Source organism: Dacryopinax primogenitus (assembly GCF_000292625.1).
Source record: "Dacryopinax primogenitus strain DJM-731 SS1 chromosome Unknown DACRYscaffold_5, whole genome shotgun sequence".
NCBI classification, from domain to species: Eukaryota; Fungi; Basidiomycota; class Dacrymycetes; order Dacrymycetales; family Dacrymycetaceae; genus Dacryopinax; species Dacryopinax primogenitus.
The window spans coordinates 1,303,084-1,318,789 of record NW_024467202.1 but is presented as its reverse complement, the minus strand read 5'-3'; the positions used below and the strand labels follow the sequence as shown (position 1 = coordinate 1,318,789).

At 51.6% G+C, this 15,706-nt stretch overlaps 6 protein-coding genes across 6 annotated transcripts; 3 read left to right on the top strand and 3 right to left on the bottom strand.

Annotated features, from left to right (window-relative positions):
• Window positions 1-99: 99 nt before the first annotated feature.
• On the top strand, window positions 100-1,602 carry DACRYDRAFT_49544 (DUF1212-domain-containing protein; the record flags this gene model as incomplete). The annotated part of the gene is made up of 2 exons (XM_040774908.1): window positions 100-635; window positions 684-1,602. 2 exons carry the CDS (start codon window positions 100-102, stop codon window positions 1,600-1,602), a joined length of 1,455 nt encoding a protein of 484 aa, XP_040630790.1.
• Window positions 1,603-1,879: 277 nt separating this feature from the next.
• DACRYDRAFT_21301 (uncharacterized protein) lies at window positions 1,880-4,740 on the top strand. The gene is made up of 6 exons (XM_040772330.1): window positions 1,880-1,939; window positions 2,000-2,095; window positions 2,147-2,392; window positions 2,754-2,856; window positions 2,965-3,115; window positions 3,173-4,740. The coding sequence occupies exons 1-6, from the start codon at window positions 1,925-1,927 to the stop codon at window positions 4,650-4,652; spliced, it is 2,091 nt and encodes a 696-aa protein (XP_040630789.1). The 5' UTR covers window positions 1,880-1,924; the 3' UTR covers window positions 4,653-4,740.
• Window positions 4,741-5,075: 335 nt separating this feature from the next.
• On the bottom strand, window positions 5,076-6,005 carry DACRYDRAFT_77695 (PAP2-domain-containing protein). The gene is made up of 4 exons (XM_040776284.1): window positions 5,935-6,005; window positions 5,693-5,884; window positions 5,451-5,643; window positions 5,076-5,398 (listed from the first exon to the last, which is right to left on the bottom strand). Exons 1-4 carry the CDS (start codon window positions 5,990-5,992, stop codon window positions 5,119-5,121), a joined length of 723 nt encoding a protein of 240 aa, XP_040630788.1. The 5' UTR covers window positions 5,993-6,005; the 3' UTR covers window positions 5,076-5,118.
• Window positions 6,006-9,397: 3,392 nt separating this feature from the next.
• Window positions 9,398-10,395, top strand: DACRYDRAFT_99363 (uncharacterized protein; the record flags this gene model as incomplete). Its single annotated transcript, XM_040777587.1, has 2 exons — window positions 9,398-9,870; window positions 9,922-10,395. 2 exons carry the CDS (start codon window positions 9,398-9,400, stop codon window positions 10,145-10,147), a joined length of 699 nt encoding a protein of 232 aa, XP_040630787.1. The 3' UTR covers window positions 10,148-10,395.
• A 1,856-nt stretch (window positions 10,396-12,251) lies between these two features.
• DACRYDRAFT_106049 (uncharacterized protein) lies at window positions 12,252-13,045 on the bottom strand (the record flags this gene model as incomplete). The annotated part of the gene is made up of 3 exons (XM_040768190.1): window positions 12,252-12,282; window positions 12,337-12,519; window positions 12,855-13,045. The coding sequence occupies 3 exons, from the start codon at window positions 13,043-13,045 to the stop codon at window positions 12,252-12,254; spliced, it is 405 nt and encodes a 134-aa protein (XP_040630786.1).
• A 146-nt stretch (window positions 13,046-13,191) lies between these two features.
• On the bottom strand, window positions 13,192-15,564 carry DACRYDRAFT_115193 (uncharacterized protein). Its single transcript, XM_040769950.1, has 5 exons — window positions 15,360-15,564; window positions 15,181-15,315; window positions 14,295-15,122; window positions 13,456-14,238; window positions 13,192-13,403 (listed from the first exon to the last, which is right to left on the bottom strand). The coding sequence occupies exons 1-5, from the start codon at window positions 15,417-15,419 to the stop codon at window positions 13,344-13,346; spliced, it is 1,866 nt and encodes a 621-aa protein (XP_040630785.1). The 5' UTR covers window positions 15,420-15,564; the 3' UTR covers window positions 13,192-13,343.
• Between the last annotated feature and the right edge of the window lie 142 nt (window positions 15,565-15,706).

Here is a 15,706-nt window from a genome sequence, read left to right as displayed (position 1 = left end):
TCAAGGAATGTGAGGACGACATGAGCGAAACAGTGCAGAGAAAGCTTCAACGAAAGATGATCCAATATCACATGTCCTGTGAGCTCATACCCCGCATATATGATCTTAAAACAAACTTCTCACACTTCGACAGCCGTTAGAGCGCGGCAAACCTTCATGCAGAAGCTTGCCAAGGCACTGATATCCTTCGGATTTCCGCCTCATCGCCTGGAGCCGACACTGGACGCGGTCGCAACATACCTCCATCTTGACGCGACGACCTCGTTCTCTGCGAGACGTGTGCAAATTGTCTACGAAGACAAGAAGACCGGGACATCACTGACCAGAGTGATTCGTGCGGCCCCAGCGCTGGCGCTTGGAAAGCTTCACGATATTCATATGATCTATCGTGCCGTCATGCACGACGAAATCAGTATTGACGACGGATCGCGCCGACTGGACGAGATTATTCGTGCACCTGATCCGTATCCACTATGGGGCAAGGTTCTTATTGTCTGGGGTTGCGGGTTGTTTATCTGCCCTGCATTCGGCGGCAGCGTCCTTGATGCGCTCGTGGTAAGCGTTCCTGGAGCTCTCATTTTCTTGGTGCAGCAGTACATTGCTTCAAAGAATAGCAACCTGAAGAGTATCTCGAAGTGAGTTCACGCTGCCCTACACTACCCAACTTTGCTGATTATCCACAGCATGCTCGCAGCCATCATCGGCGCTTTCTATGCACGCGGTCTCGCGAGCACCGGCTATTTCTGTTTCGAGGCCATCGCATCTGCCTCCATTGTGTTCATTCTTCCCGCCTTCCCGGCTCTGTGCGGTGCCCTCGAGCTCTTGAACGAGAACTGGGAGCGCGCTGTGGCCTCGATTGGATATGCCGTTCTCTACGTGGTCGTCCTTGGTATGGGTCTGTCGATCGGATCCCAGCTTTTCTGTGACATTGCCAACTATACCCCATCGAATACGGGAACGGAAACCATCACTGGAATGTTCGTCGCCGGAAGTCAAACTGCGCCCCTGTTCCAAGGGTCATTCACATTCACGAACCAGACTTCCAGCATCAGCTCCCTTGCTCAAGGCAATGTGAATTGTCTATCCGATCCGTCATGGCCGTGGTGGCGCCAAAGCATCTCCCAGTACTCATGGACTTGGATTCTCTACATCCCTTGCTTTGCGCTCCTGCTTAGCATGCTCAACGGTCAGCCTTTCATGAAGAAACAGACCTTGCTCATGGTCATCATCGCCGTGATTGGACAAGCGGCCAATCAAGCGGCCAATCGATGGCTTCTCGGTCAAACCTATGTCGTCAATGTAGTTGGGCCATTTACACTCGGCATTGCGGGCATTGTCGCGTCCCGTCTCAGTCACGGCAGGCAGACCGCTTTGACGCTCATGCTTCCCGGCGTGCTCGTCTCCGTTCCGGGTGGCATTGCCGCGGCTGGTGGGCTGGCCATGACTGAAGGTGGAACTAGTGATGTTGCAATCAATGCCCTCGGTATCGGCGGAAGGATGATTTCTGTGGCGACTGGTATTTCTCTTGGACTGGTTCTGTCGGCCGCGGTCGGATATGTCGCTCAGTTGCACAAGAAGAGGACGGCCATATTCGCTTTCTGATTATCTGTTATCAGCGATGCTACGATGCCATCACACTCATTTTTTCCGACTTCCTTATCCTTACCAATATGATTATTTATTAGATACAATGTAGGTAGTGTGCCGCACAAAACAAACTATTGTTGACAATGAGCAAACCACATATACCGTGGTCTCCGCGGCTAAACAATCGGAAGCAATCGGTGTTACGAACAGCCCCAACGCCGACACGCACAGACCCCTTGCTTCCGCCACTTTGTGGTTAGTGTCGCTCAACTCAGTCCTCGACACCACACCACTTCCCTTTGGATAACACCACACAACCGTCATATGGTCAAGAAGTATGGCAGACCTTCAGGTAACGTGGTTTAGAAAGAGGTACCATGAAGACTCTGCTGATGCTCGATGTGTTGTTCAGGAATTTGAGAAGGTTTTGAAGGATGTCGTCAATGCGAAGCGGTTATCAGCCTCAAGGATCAACACATTGACGGAGTTGTGCCTGAAGTTAATCGAGGTGCGCCTGACTATCCTTTCCTGTTCATTCTTCATGCTGACTGTTCCTTAGAATGATGTTCAGCTTGTGTCTCTCCTGTATCGGACGCACAAGAGCCTTCCATCTAGTCAGAAAGTTTTCAGCTTGTACGCATTCGATGCCCTCGCGCGTGCTGCTCGCCATGCTGTGGTGAAAAACAAAATTACCGTGGATCCCATGGGTACGAAAGGGAATTGTGCTACCTTCCTCAACAAAGTGGAAGGAGTGTTGGATAGCCTTATCAGCGACATGCTCAGTTCGGGTGGGAAGGAACAGAGGGTAAGTCTCCCATCCCATGATCTCGTTGCTGATCACATTACGGAACCTCTGGAACGATTTGCATCGCCTTGTGCTATTCACAACCATTTTGAGCGCTTGCAGCATGTCTAGGTCGTACGCGACCCGACTGCCACAGGCAGCGTATATATTTCCACATGGTGGCGTGCCTAAATGGTCCACGCGAATATACTTTGCCGTCTCACGTTTTACCTCACGGTTCAAACGTATCGACCGTATTACATCTGCGCGTGTCGGACCCTTGCAGATCGATCGCACGACAACTTAGCACGCATCCTCTTTTCTGGGTCTTATCGACGCCGAGATTCTGACTGCTCCCGCCCTCGTGGCGTTTGGATTATAGGAAAAGACGAAGAAGATCGTTGACATTTGGACATCGAATAACACATTCTCAAAAGAGGTCTTAATCGGGCTGTCCGCCAAAGTCAAAGCGGCAGAAGACAAAGGTACATATCAATGTCATTATTGTTGGTTGAGTCCCGCTGTGCGAGCATTTTGCCGCATTTGCATCTCCCGAGAAAGAGTGTGAACTGAGCCGACTTCCCCCTGTGTAGCCACAGCCCGTGCAAGCATCGTTCCTCAGAGCACGACTCCGCCGGGTGCACCAGTAGCAAATGCTGCCCAAGCAGCTGGTGTGCAACAAGCACTCTTGGCACTCCTTAGTCAAGCAGCAGCAGCCAAGAGTTCAACACCACCAGCAACCACGTGAGTGCCAAATATAACTCGAAGCGCGGATGAGATGACGAATGCTATTATGAATAGTTCGGCTGTAGTTCCTCCACCCGCAGCACCTACCCCAGGACTTGTTATAGATGCCCAACGTCTTCTTCAACAATTAGCTGGACAGGTTCAAAATCAAACACAGCTTGTCATGCCTACGGTTCCTGCTGTTATGCCTTCTGCTGTACCTGCAGCGCCCTCTCCGCCTCCCAAGCCTTTGCCAATTTATGCACCTAATCTACCTCCCCCACCCGACCAAATGGCGGCGCAGCGTGCGCTAGCTGTCCCTCAGATGTCCCTTACCACGGATAACAGCCGATTTGATAGTCGTCCTGGTGGTTCCCGACCGCCTCAGTGGGGTGATGCGCGTGAGAGATCACCGCCACCTAGAGACGAAAGGGACAACGGTCGCCGGGATGATTATGGGGAAGACAATAGAGGTCGCGGCCGCGGTAGGGGCAGGGGATCTGATAGAAATGGCTGGGATAGACGTGGTGGACGCGGGCGAGATCGCTCGCCGCCTTATGGTGGTCGAGAAAGGTCTCGCAGTCCGCCTTACCGAGGTCCTGTTAACAATCGGTTTGATGACCGTCGTCCTCCACCGGTGAACGATGGACGTATTCCCCGGAGGGACAGTCCCGTACGAAATCGTTCACCCCCACATTACCGCTCACCGCCGCCCCGCGACACTGGCTTGATGGCGCAGTCAATGGCACGCAAGGACGAGTTTGGACGTGACACACGACCTGGTGATGACAGGACATTGAACAATGCTTCCGAGGGAGCACAACTACCGCGGAGCGAATTCAATCCCGTCGGTTCGAAGATCACTTCAACTTCTTCACCACCTTCTTCCTCATCAGTTGCCCCCATCCCTACCGTTCTTGATGTTCCCAACCGGATTGGTCTCGATAAATTCGATTGGTCGACGTTCAATTTCGGTTCACCAGAGTCGTGGGACGCACTTGGCAAGGCATTCCAAGTCACGAATGGTCACTTACCATCCCAAGAAGAAGTTATGACCATCGTCATGCAAAGCCAAATGGGTGGAATGATGGGGAATATGATGGGGATGCAGACCGGAGGAGCAACAGGACCTGGAAACGACGAGTTCAGTAATACGGCCACCAATGGCCAGAGCTGGCAAAATGGTGACAACGAAGGCTATCGAGGCGGAGGACGAGGTGGTCGTGGTAGAGGCCGTGGTAGAGGGGGACGTGGTGGGTACGGATATGGACGTGGAGGCGGAAGCGGCGATAACGCTGAGTACGGTGGCTATCAAGGACACCAAGCGTCTTTCGATTCCAACTACGGTGGCGGTTGGGGAAATGGGGCACAGAAGTGGAATAACGGTGATCAGGCTTGGGCGGGAGACGACGAATCCAATGGCTACGTCATCCAACCGTCGGCCCCCGTTACCGTGTCGAACCAGACTGATGAGGACACATCTCCGTTGATGAAAAAGCAGGGCGGGCAGATGGTCAAGATCGGCGATCGCTGGCAATGGGTCCCCGGGAGCTAGCAGTCGGAAAGGTTTTAATGTGAGATTCCATGACTAGCAGATCTATTAGTATCGAGGCAGATTCAGATGTAATTCATACGACTTCAAACGCAGGATCCTCCGATTTGGTCATTACATATCCAGTTCAATACACAAGCTTAGGCGGGCCGTGCTTCTCGCCGAAGGGTTGCTGCTTTATATTGAGTATGGGCGAATATGAATCCAGCGACGATATTTTCTAGATATAGCGCCGTCTCATCTTGTAGCCCCCACGGGGGAGATGACTTCAAATCTGCCCGGTATTGTAGGTAGGATGCACGACAATGCATTGAATATGCTGACTGCATTTGATTGAAAACTGCCAGTGATGCAAATGCTCGAGACAAAAACGCAGCATTCTGGATCGATATCAGAACTGATTCTCTCAAGGATAACTCCTATCACATGTTACTTTGAATCCATCAACATACGTATCAAATCAGCAACATCATTGATTCTTCTTTTCCCGTCTGCTCCTGTCCCATTCTATCTTCCATACTCCCCATTCTGCGTCGGTCCCACCATCGGGCCATACGGCCCAGCTGTCTCTTATCCGGAATCGTGAGGCGACATCAGACTCAAGAAACCATGTTCTCCATTGACCAAGTAAGGATGATGGGTAGAACACAGGGATAGCCTCGACGAGGAGATACCAACCTGCGCCGATCGCGATGCCAATAGTCGCACCGACGACGACTTGGGATACTGTGTGATAGGTGAGATGAAATCTAGAGACAAACACTTGAGAAATATTCTCATAGATTCAATGAAAGCAATTACCGTGAATAGCATACTGCGGCTCCCCATATCGGTACGCCGATATAGAGGATCATTTTCCTGACTTTGGATAATGGATCCTGCAATCGCTCCATGGATGTTTCCCGAAACCACAAATGCAGAAGGAAGAAGGTCACAAAATAGCCCATGAATTGGCTGTGAGATGACGGGAATCCATATCCCGTGCCAACATAATCTGAGCGCATATATGTAAGCATCGCATGCATTCCACGTGTGAAACATACCTATTGGTCGTTCTCTTTTGAACATTCGCTTGAGCATCCAGCTAAACGCTTCACAGCCCAGCTGTCCAGCAAACATGGTCGATATTAACAGTTCTCGTCTCAGGAGAACCACGATCGTGTACATAGAAACGAGAATCATCGGACTGAGCGCGAGCAGAGCGAATATCCGTCCCACAGGATCATCAGGGTCATCTGAACAGACTAGTCAGAAAGTGAGATTCGTCGCTAGTACCACTACTTGCAGAGAATATGAGTCAAGCTCAAGGATTCCAGAGCAGCTTGCTGATGTTGACCTGCCATTCTTGAGAGCCCGTAACGCCGTACAAAACCAACCAAGGAACACACGGGGTGAACTCAATTTGACCAAGTACTCGCGACGTAACCTAATTCAAGCTCCGACACGCGGCTCGAAGGCTCGGAGAAACTCTCATCTCCGAGGTCTCTGCGCCTGTTTGTGCTTGCCCGCATCTTGTTTGCACCTTCTTCGTGCACTACATTCATACCTGAAGCTATGCGTCTTTTTACAGGAGCGGGTATTTGCCCCTCTCCCACCGCCTGAGACTACTATTTACCGGACCCAGCTTGCTTCACAGGCTCTGTACCTGCTCATGCGGTCTTGCTTTGGCGTAACACAACCTGCCCTTCTTGGAACATCGCTTATCAACTACTTAGAGAACGGCGGAGGCGAGCTCGGTGATGAACGACATGCGGACTATATCTTCTGTGGTAGGCTAAACGACCCTGCACTAGCAAGGTGCGCGTTAACCTGATTGGGAGGACGGCTTACCTGGATATATGCGCGTTTTGATAGGCTGGATCATACCGCTCCTACTGTTTGTTCACCTTATGTGCTCCTATCAACTCGCGATTGATGCTATTCAGGCGATCTACCACTGGAGATGGATCGAGGACGCTATCTTGATGGGAGGACCCCAGCCATCCTTGGCAAAGTACGTCCTTCATGGTCAGTCGACCCGATTAAAGACACAACTCTGGCGAAATTCTCAGTGGCTGACTTGGGAAAGCGCGGGAGGGAAAGCAGATGATGGTTCACCCGCATACCTCCAATATCTTTCAGGAGACAGACAGTAGAGCCGATTCTCTGTCGCAAACTGGTGCTCGCTCGGCTGGGAATCGAAACGACTGCTCGATGGATGTTGCTCTATCAGATGCCGAAATTGAGGAAGCTCTCTGCGACATCGCAGACGATATTCCCTCATCTCCAACGGTTCTATCTGACGAGGAGCAGGCGTATAAATGCGATGTTTTTCCTGACAGCCTCAGTCCTGCAAGTTCTCGCGAAGCTTCGATACTCTGTGATACTGAAAGTACCCCTTATTCGCACGACAATTCAGTGGACTGTCGAGGCCCCGTCTGTTCTACAGAGTGTGATATAGTTCCCGATACATTTTTGCAAGAGGCATCGGCCACAGCCGAGCTGGAGATAACGCAAGTCTTCAAGTACATCTCCCATCCGTATAATCCAAGCCCGTTTCAGAGTAGTCTAACACTTGAGAACAGGCCCCAGGATACTTTAACCCTGTCAATCGAGAGCCTTTTGCGAAATATAGCTTTACGAACCCAACCTCCGATCTTGGTGAAGTTCGTAAAAGGAGGAGAATATGTTGGCCAACAATTCGGTGCAATTCGTCGCGTCTAGGTGCAAGAGAAAGAAAATGGAACATGCATGACTCGATTGTTTGTGTGTATTATCATCGTCATTGCGCAGGTCTGAAATGAAAGCTGGTACTGCCTGAACGACCGAGAGCTCCTCCGACCAAGAGGACCTGGCAACGCCAGATATGCTCTGAAACCCCCCGCCCAATGACCCACTTCCACCCCCAACGCCATGGAAACATCGGATTCCCTAGCACATCTGACTATCACGGCGAGCTCTTCCCTTCCAGGCTCCAGCGACCGGGGAAGCTACGGCGGAGCGAGGATCCGTCTTCTGTCCGCCAGGGTAGTGGTGAAGATACAGCAACTCAGAAATGAGGAGACCGGCGGGAGAAGTGGGTAAGATGCTTTTGTGGGCGGTGCGTGGGAGTGGAACAGCTTCTGAGCTGGTAATTGGTGTCAGAAATCGAGGCGTCGCAGGAAGCAGCAACGACGTACCCAGGAACCCTCTTGCTTCCTCTGTCGGATCAGAGGATTTGTGCCATCTGCCCGCAGCAGTCCGGTCAGATCTGAGATTAATATGTCGGTTCCATGTGATGTCGAGATGATGTATCATTGTGCATGTCGTCCTGTGTCATCAATGCCTATGCATTAGTCCAGCTGGCCTGATACTACGGGTCAGACATCTCACCAGTGTATAAGTGATGAATCAACTGAGCTCACTAGTCCAGCAAGGGTTACATTCTCTTCAAAAGCAGGAAAGTGTGTCTGATGCAACCCCGAGAGGCGGTGAGACATCATCAGAACTCCCCACTTTCACAGAAGCCACAGAAGCCAGGAATATTCCTGAGACAGTGGAAATGAGGGAGATTGTAAGCGATATGCATGGAGATTTGTCAGGCCAATAGGCCGCATATCCCCCCGCACAGGATATCAGTAGCAAGAATAAAGTACTGAGTTGTGGTCTTTCGCTTCTTGTGCCTGTGTCGCGTGTTCCTCGGATCAGGCAGTGCTAACATCTTGACTCAGGCAGTGCATTCAAGATGCTGCCCTGTTTAGATGAGGGGAATATAGAGTATCTAGGACGAGCAGGCCAATCAGTATACGATCGTGAGCCAATCTCACAGTTGTAGAGCAGTGAAGGATCCCCAGGCCAACGGGAGCAGGAGGGGAGCTCGGAGCAGGATCGTCGCGGCCTCGTGATCTTGCAGCTCTGACGCTGTCTGTTAAGCCGGACGAAGGACGCCTGGAGCGCCCGCACACGTGAGCGCAACAACGAGCAGGTGCGGGAAGGAACTGGAGGCATGACGCAAGGGCGGTGACAACGAGCAGAAGTGTTGAGTTCGCCGCTGCTGTCAGCGACGGCGGCCAGGGAGGGAAGAAGTTGTCAGAGTACGTCCTATTCTGGCAAGAAATGACAAAGGCCAACATATGATGTTAGAGGTTGGTGTTGCGTCTGTTGTGCCATTTGGGGTCAATAACAAAACTGAACGCGTTGTACACGATCATCTATAGGCAAAATTTGTAAGGTCAGGAGGTGTTTGCTTCAGCGTCAGGGCGCTATGGAGAGGACAAAGGTCGCCTAGAGTGACATGCCGCACGGTGCCGCTGTTTTCCACGTGAGAGAAGTATTGCCTTCGTATACAGCAGGTGATGAAACACCAAATGTTGACATTCCGTTGTGAGAACCCTGGAAGAGGAGAGAATACCGTCGTCGAGGAGTTTCGTTGTCAACTTCTCAAGGACAATATACAGTGCACTGCCAACGTTGTACAGAACGGCGGCGAGCGGTGCATCGCATTTCAACCCATGAGGTCCTTGTCCTTCTTTCACATCTGAAAGATTTGTGTTCTTTCCAAGGTGGCCGGTGGCAAGAGAGAGCAAGACTGGCTGAGCACTGCACACGTGCACATCAACATCATCCCTTACAACAGGCAAGGCCACTGCGCCGCTCTTCTCTCTCCACTCACCTCTTTCCAGTACATATATCTCGCCATCCTCCGTACATCCCCCCCCATCGTCTACATCGCCCTCGCAGTTGAGCGCATACATTACACTCCACTCATACAATTCACATACAACAACCCAATGGCGACCTCACGCTCAATGGATTCGTCCTATTCTTCCCTGTTCACCCAAGGGCTGCTTAACTCATCCACACCTCGTGCATCACTCCACCTCCCTCTTCCCGCTTTCCCAACCAAGTCCCACTCTCTTCCATTGGCAGAACGGCGTCGTACTCCCCCACCTACACCGCTCATCATCCCCCCTGCACGCGTAACTCCCGCAAAGCAGTCCCCGCACACGTTCTCTGCCTCTCGCAAGACACCGCGCAGCACCTGCGCCGGAGCAAGGAGACGATCCTCGGTCTCCTCTCCTGCACACGCGTTGCTCAAGAGTCCGACCCGCGCCGAACTGCTGCGCACACGCGAGCTGCACCTCATCCAGGCGAAAACTTCTAGGCGTTCTCATGGGGAAAACATGGCATTGCTGAGGGATGAAGCCAGCGCAGGAGGACGTATGAGCTCCGTGTGGACCGCTCCGGCAGCAGTGATCTCCAGGTCCGTTACATCCCCTCATTAATCGTACTACCGTTCTGAACCAAAGAACAGGCTTCGCCGTCGTGCGCTTCCCATCTCTGCCCCTTCACCTCCACCCATGAAACCCCTCCCCGCACTGCCAGGCCAGAACCCAGCCGACGCCTACCCCTCCCCACTGAGTCTGAATATCGCAGTTACCTATCCCTCCAGCGCGACAACTCCCCCGCTAACGATCGAAATTCCCCAACCGAAAGTTGAGAGCTTCTCAATGGAAGACGAGGACGAAGACATGACTTAATGGTCTCAACATTTCGCCACCCGCTACAGGTAGCGGCTTGATTTACTCAGAATTCTTCAATAATGGAGCTCATCGACTGTGTCGGGCTCGTTTATTCTTACTCTTGCACAATGATCTCCCATGTTCATGTCGAACTACAACACAAACACCTGCCGAATCGGCAGTAATACTACTATCCTCACGGTTTCTCTCTGCCTTCTTTTCTCTCGGCCTTCTTTTTTCTCGGCCTTCTTTTCACTTACGATCCCCCCTCCATTGTAGAACAACGCACAGAAACACGTCGCATCCTAGATACGTAGACCCAGTTCGGGGCAAAGGCGGCGGCAGTACCTAGACAGTTATTTGGCAATGAATTTTTTATTGATAATTTGATTGATTGTGGAATATCGTGCACAGCACCTCTTTATTTTCACGTAACTATGGCGGTGACCGCCCTGATCGTGTTTGAGACCGAGTTTATGTCTCAGTCGTTGCATAACCGAACGCCGAGGGGCTGAAGCTTCTATACAGTACTGTATAGAATGCTAGTATTCTAAAAAGACTATGATGAACAATCAATAGTGCTTGAAACATTAGGTGATTAATATGCCCAGTGTGCCTCGGTCTTGGCTTCGGAAAGCATGTTTCGGCGGGGTCGTTGTGAAACTACACTTTACAATGACGCAACTCCTCATCCATCGTACCATCCATCGTACCACAGGCCGGGTGTCATACTAAGTATTTTACTGTAATTACCAATGAACAATAGTGCGATGACAATACGCCGAACATCCAGTATATTGATGAGGAGAACAATACAGAGGCGCGGGGGTGGGCTCACGGTTGTTACATGTAGGGGCAAGCCGTCTTACAGACCGGACGCGACGAGAACTGTCACACCACGGGACATACCAATTCAGCGTGTGGCACGGAGGTAAATGTAGCGTGTACCTCCGTTTTGCCTCGATAACAAAGAATGGAGGCAAACGGAAGCATACGCTAGCGTGCACAAGCTACACACATCAAATAAGTGTTTCACACTATTAACAATATTAATTTATTTTGAATTTAAACAAAGTCTATTACCATCTGTCTTGTGTATGATTACCACCCTTGTCCTCCTATTTGTTATGACAGAATGAGGTAATGTCAGTGGCTGAGTAGCGTGCAGAGCCAAACTTTGCTTCCGTCCTCCGTGAAAGGTAGCTTGCCACACTACAAAGGCAGTAGAACACCCAAAAAATGTCTGATTACTTACCTACATACTGTAATTATATTATACCATTTACCTGAATAGTCAAGAGCTTGTTATGTTGTTGTTATTGTTGCTTTCTCTAATCAGAACTACACTGCCGCTCAGATGTGGCTGTCCCCTGCCTTCACTTATGGGTATGTGGCTATCCCCTACCCTGACGGAGGTGGCTAGTGGTTGTGCATGACCCGCGGACCCTCATGCACAGCCACCCTCTAGACGTGTTGGGAATGGCTATCATGAGTGCATAATAGTAAGGGACAAGGCAAATTCTTTTGCTTGAACCAACTGAGCAGAGTATCTAACACGAAAAAAAGAATGTAGAGCTTCAATGGACAGCCACTCAGAAATAAGTCACTTTATAGAAGGTTAAAATGATCCCATTTCATCTTAAGGGTTGCAATTGATAGCTTATTAGACGGACTCGTACGCTAGAAATACCTCCGTTTGATTCCGTTTGCCTCCAGGAGCGGGAGCAAACGCCAGGGACTAGCGCTTGTAACAAAGTGTTCACTCGAAAATGTAATGACGGAGGCAAATGTGTACATACGCTACACAGCCACGCGGAAGTACAACCGACGTTTTACTCTCCCGTCACACCACGGGCAGGTCAGCGCAACTCGCCGGAGACTGACAAAATGCTCAGCGACTTATGCTGCAACGTTCGACTGCCTCTTTAGAGTCGTTGTTAAATATTCTCGAAGACGCGATTCTTGCAGGATATTTGATTTCCAACTGGAGAATCAACGATACTGGCTGGGAGCGGTCTAAGGCGATACTAGAACATAGTCTCCAACCAAACAGCTGCAAGCTCTTATTTCGTGCTCTGAAATACAAGCCACATCTTCCGTACATGATCCCAATGCCTGCGGCTCAGAGATTCTGTTCCTCGCCTTGCAAAAGCCTAGATGCACCGATCAGTCCCGGCCAGTTCTTCAGGAAGAAACCAATCGCTCACTTCTTCCCACCCTCAAAAGCCGCCTCGGCATCCTGCAGATCCTGCGAATAGTTGGCCCCTGAGCTCTGCTGCTGCCCCCCCTGCTGGTTCTGGTTGCCCTGGGCACCGCCAGTACCCTGTTCGTAGTCTTGGTAGACTTTCTCGCCTTCCTGGACGAGGGATTTGAGGTTGTTCTCGTTATCCCTGAACACAAATACCGATCAACGGAGACGTTGCTACACGTTTGGAGCCACATATTGGGAGAAGAAGCCGGACATGATTGGTTGTGGATCTGTTGGACACTGAAGAGTTGGACACCACTGGGAGTTCGGCAGTGGCAAAAGGGTTGACCGGGGAAAACATCCTGCCCTGAGAATATTATATATGCTCCTGCAAGCTCCTAGTTCCATCCATGAGACACACTAGCTTATCGCCTGGCACTAGCGCCGCAATAAAGGGCGTCCGCTGTCCATCAGTGGCATTCCACGCATGGATAACGATGACGGGAGAAAGAGGCCCAGACCCTTACTGGCGCTAACGCTAGAGGAGTGATATCAATCTTTTCCGTTCCCGAGTAGAGAACACCTGGTCGGGAGGAATCGATGAGGACCAGGTACCAAGTTCGCGTCCCTGCGGCCGGAACATCCAGCGGATCGACGCCAAACTTCCTCGATGGGACAAAGATCAAAGGGGAACCCCAATGCGGTAGATCAGTTCTAGCAGCAACCATCTTTGTTGAAAAGCAATAGCGTACAAATGTTGCAGCGAAAAATGGATAGATAGATAAATACTTCCTGTGGAGAGAAAGGATTTGGCACGAGGAGCGAAGGAATGAGGTGGGGAGCAGGCAGGTATGGACGTGTATATGGGGAGGATGGAATGGCGGTGGGCAAGAAGGCCCAAGATGTGGATGAAGAACGGAGACGACAGTCCACTTCGGGGAGCATCATAAGTTATCTGACGGGGGCCAAGTGCATGATACAGGAATGACCGAGAAGCAGAAAAAAGAAAAGGTCGCCTGCGTGTATTTATCGACCACGGGGTGGGGGGTCAGAATTGGCTGCTTTCCAGAACCAGAACGGTCCCGCCTGATGATTCGTCAGCTGCTGCAACCTTATTGCAGGGGGTGAATCTGCTTACAGGTCCTTCATGCTCGTGGAACGCATCGCTCCAGATACCCAGGACGCCCATTCTGCTTTTCATTCCACCGATCTGGACCCCCTCGCTAACCCACCGGTCTTGACCATCATAGTTGCTCGTTAATTTCCAGAACACCGTACCATCTTCGCCCATCTCGACCCTGCCGTGGACATGAGAAGTTGGGTGCCACGCATCCGATGAGCGGACGGAACCGGAAAAGTATATCGTTGGGTACTGCTCGGAGAGAGAGGGCCGCTTGGACATGCGGGCCGGAGCGGGCGAAAGGTGCGAGGATTCAGGGCTCGCGGAAGTGCTCGAGCTGGGCGAGCCAGTGAACAGAGTGGAGAACGCGGAGCGGTGCGACCCGGAAGATGTTGGCGAGGTGGTTGTTGAGGTCGCCTTGGCAGCGATGATCTTTGCTGAGAGCGGCGAGAGTTTCCCTAGCTCGGCAGAGCGGTACACATTAGCAATCTCCTCGTGTGCACGGCGATCGTGTTCGTCTTCATCGGGGCGCTCCTCCTTCCGCTTCCCCCATTCCTCGTTTTCACTGTCTTCATTTTCGTCTTCGTCCTCGCGTTGAGCGGAGGGGAAATAGCTGTCCTGCATGTGATTCGAGCGCGTAAGGGCGTGAATCGCAGGTGGTGTCTGCACGTTTGCGCCTCGGATGCCAATGTCTTTAGGTGGCACGCCAACGGAGTCGACCTTCAGGTTGAAAGACATCACGCGAACTGCTTCACTGTACTGCTCCATGAAACTTGGGTTGAACGCCAGGAAGTCACCATACTAGATCATCCCAAAGATAAGTGCGTGTATGCGTATAAAAACTGCGCCAGGCTCACATTGTAACCCCAGAGGTCCCTGTAATCCATGAAGCATACTACCCGGTACCACTTACCGGTAACGCCAGCCCAGTCTCCAATTTCTAGTGCAGGTGCCTTTGGTTCAATAGAGGGCATCGTATAGTTTCTAGCCGCGTGAAGACCCATCAATGGTGCATCGCCGTCCTGCAACCTCCAGTCGTCAACGCGCTCGTTCACGTTCCTTCCCACAACAAGCATCATCGCTTCTAGGTGTTCCCAGTTAGGCGTGCGTGTGAAGTCACCTGTGTACGGCCCCCAACGGTTCCGCTCGTGGTAGTTTGCTAGGCGATATACTCTCTCTCGAGCTTTCCCACGCTCGGCGATGGTGGTGAGGTCCCAGTCGGTCAGACCGAAATGTACGTGGAGTTTCGCGGATGCTTGCTTCGCTTCCTCGGGTGTGTGGTCCCAGACGAGCTTGCGCAGTAATGGGTGGTCCAATGTGCTTCGGACGAAGTCGACATTCTTGCTGTCCCAATCCTCCTCGCTGGATACCATACCAACAGGGAGGGTCTTAGGATCTACATTTCCACGCGCAGTATCGAATACATGTACGAGCACTCTCAAAGCTTCGGAAAATTCTTTTTCGCCCTTGAGCACACCCGTGAAGTCGGCTGAGTCGACATCGATCGAAGTTGGGTCGTCCGTCCGGCCACCTGCACGAGCGACGCTGGCGATAAGCTTACGCTTGAGCCCACGCAAGACTTGCCTTGCGCATATACGCTCGCACAGCTGTTTCTGCCAGAGATCGAGCTTGCTGAAACGTGACCAGAGCGCAGCGGTTGGTGGGTCCGTCACACGCGGGTCATCCTGCATATACCGACCACCCGATGAGGTTAGGTCTCCGTTGGAATAGAGGAGAACGCACAAAGAGAGCTAGAAAGAGTTCCCTCCATAGCACTTGGTCAAATGCGCTGTACACGAAGTCCCGGTTGGCATGGGAGGTCTGGGCAAACGCAGCGACATCTACTGGGTCACAAAGTGACAAACAGCGCTGTGTTATCTAAGAGGACGTGAATATTTACAGTTGCGGTATTGCATACATACCTCTGGTGGGAGACTCTCTAGCGTGACCGCCCTCCCTGGGGAGATTGATGATCGTGCCATGATGCTCAGTCCACAAGGAGAATGTATGCAGTTGGAGGTCTCGAGGTACGGGCTGAGTCAAGCAAGGAAGATTGTCGTTCGTTGTCAGCGTATCAAAGTAAGCCGTTATCCATCCAATTCTTCCAGCTGGGTGACCGACCGTTGCAGTTCAGTGGAGGGTAAGGGTGGTGGTGTATCGTAAGCCACGGGGTGGTGTGTCCAGCACGGGTCCGATATCTTTCGGTTGTCGGAGGAATGAGGCGTGTGGGTCGGACGATGTGGAAGACGAGGAGGAGGGACAGCCGGGT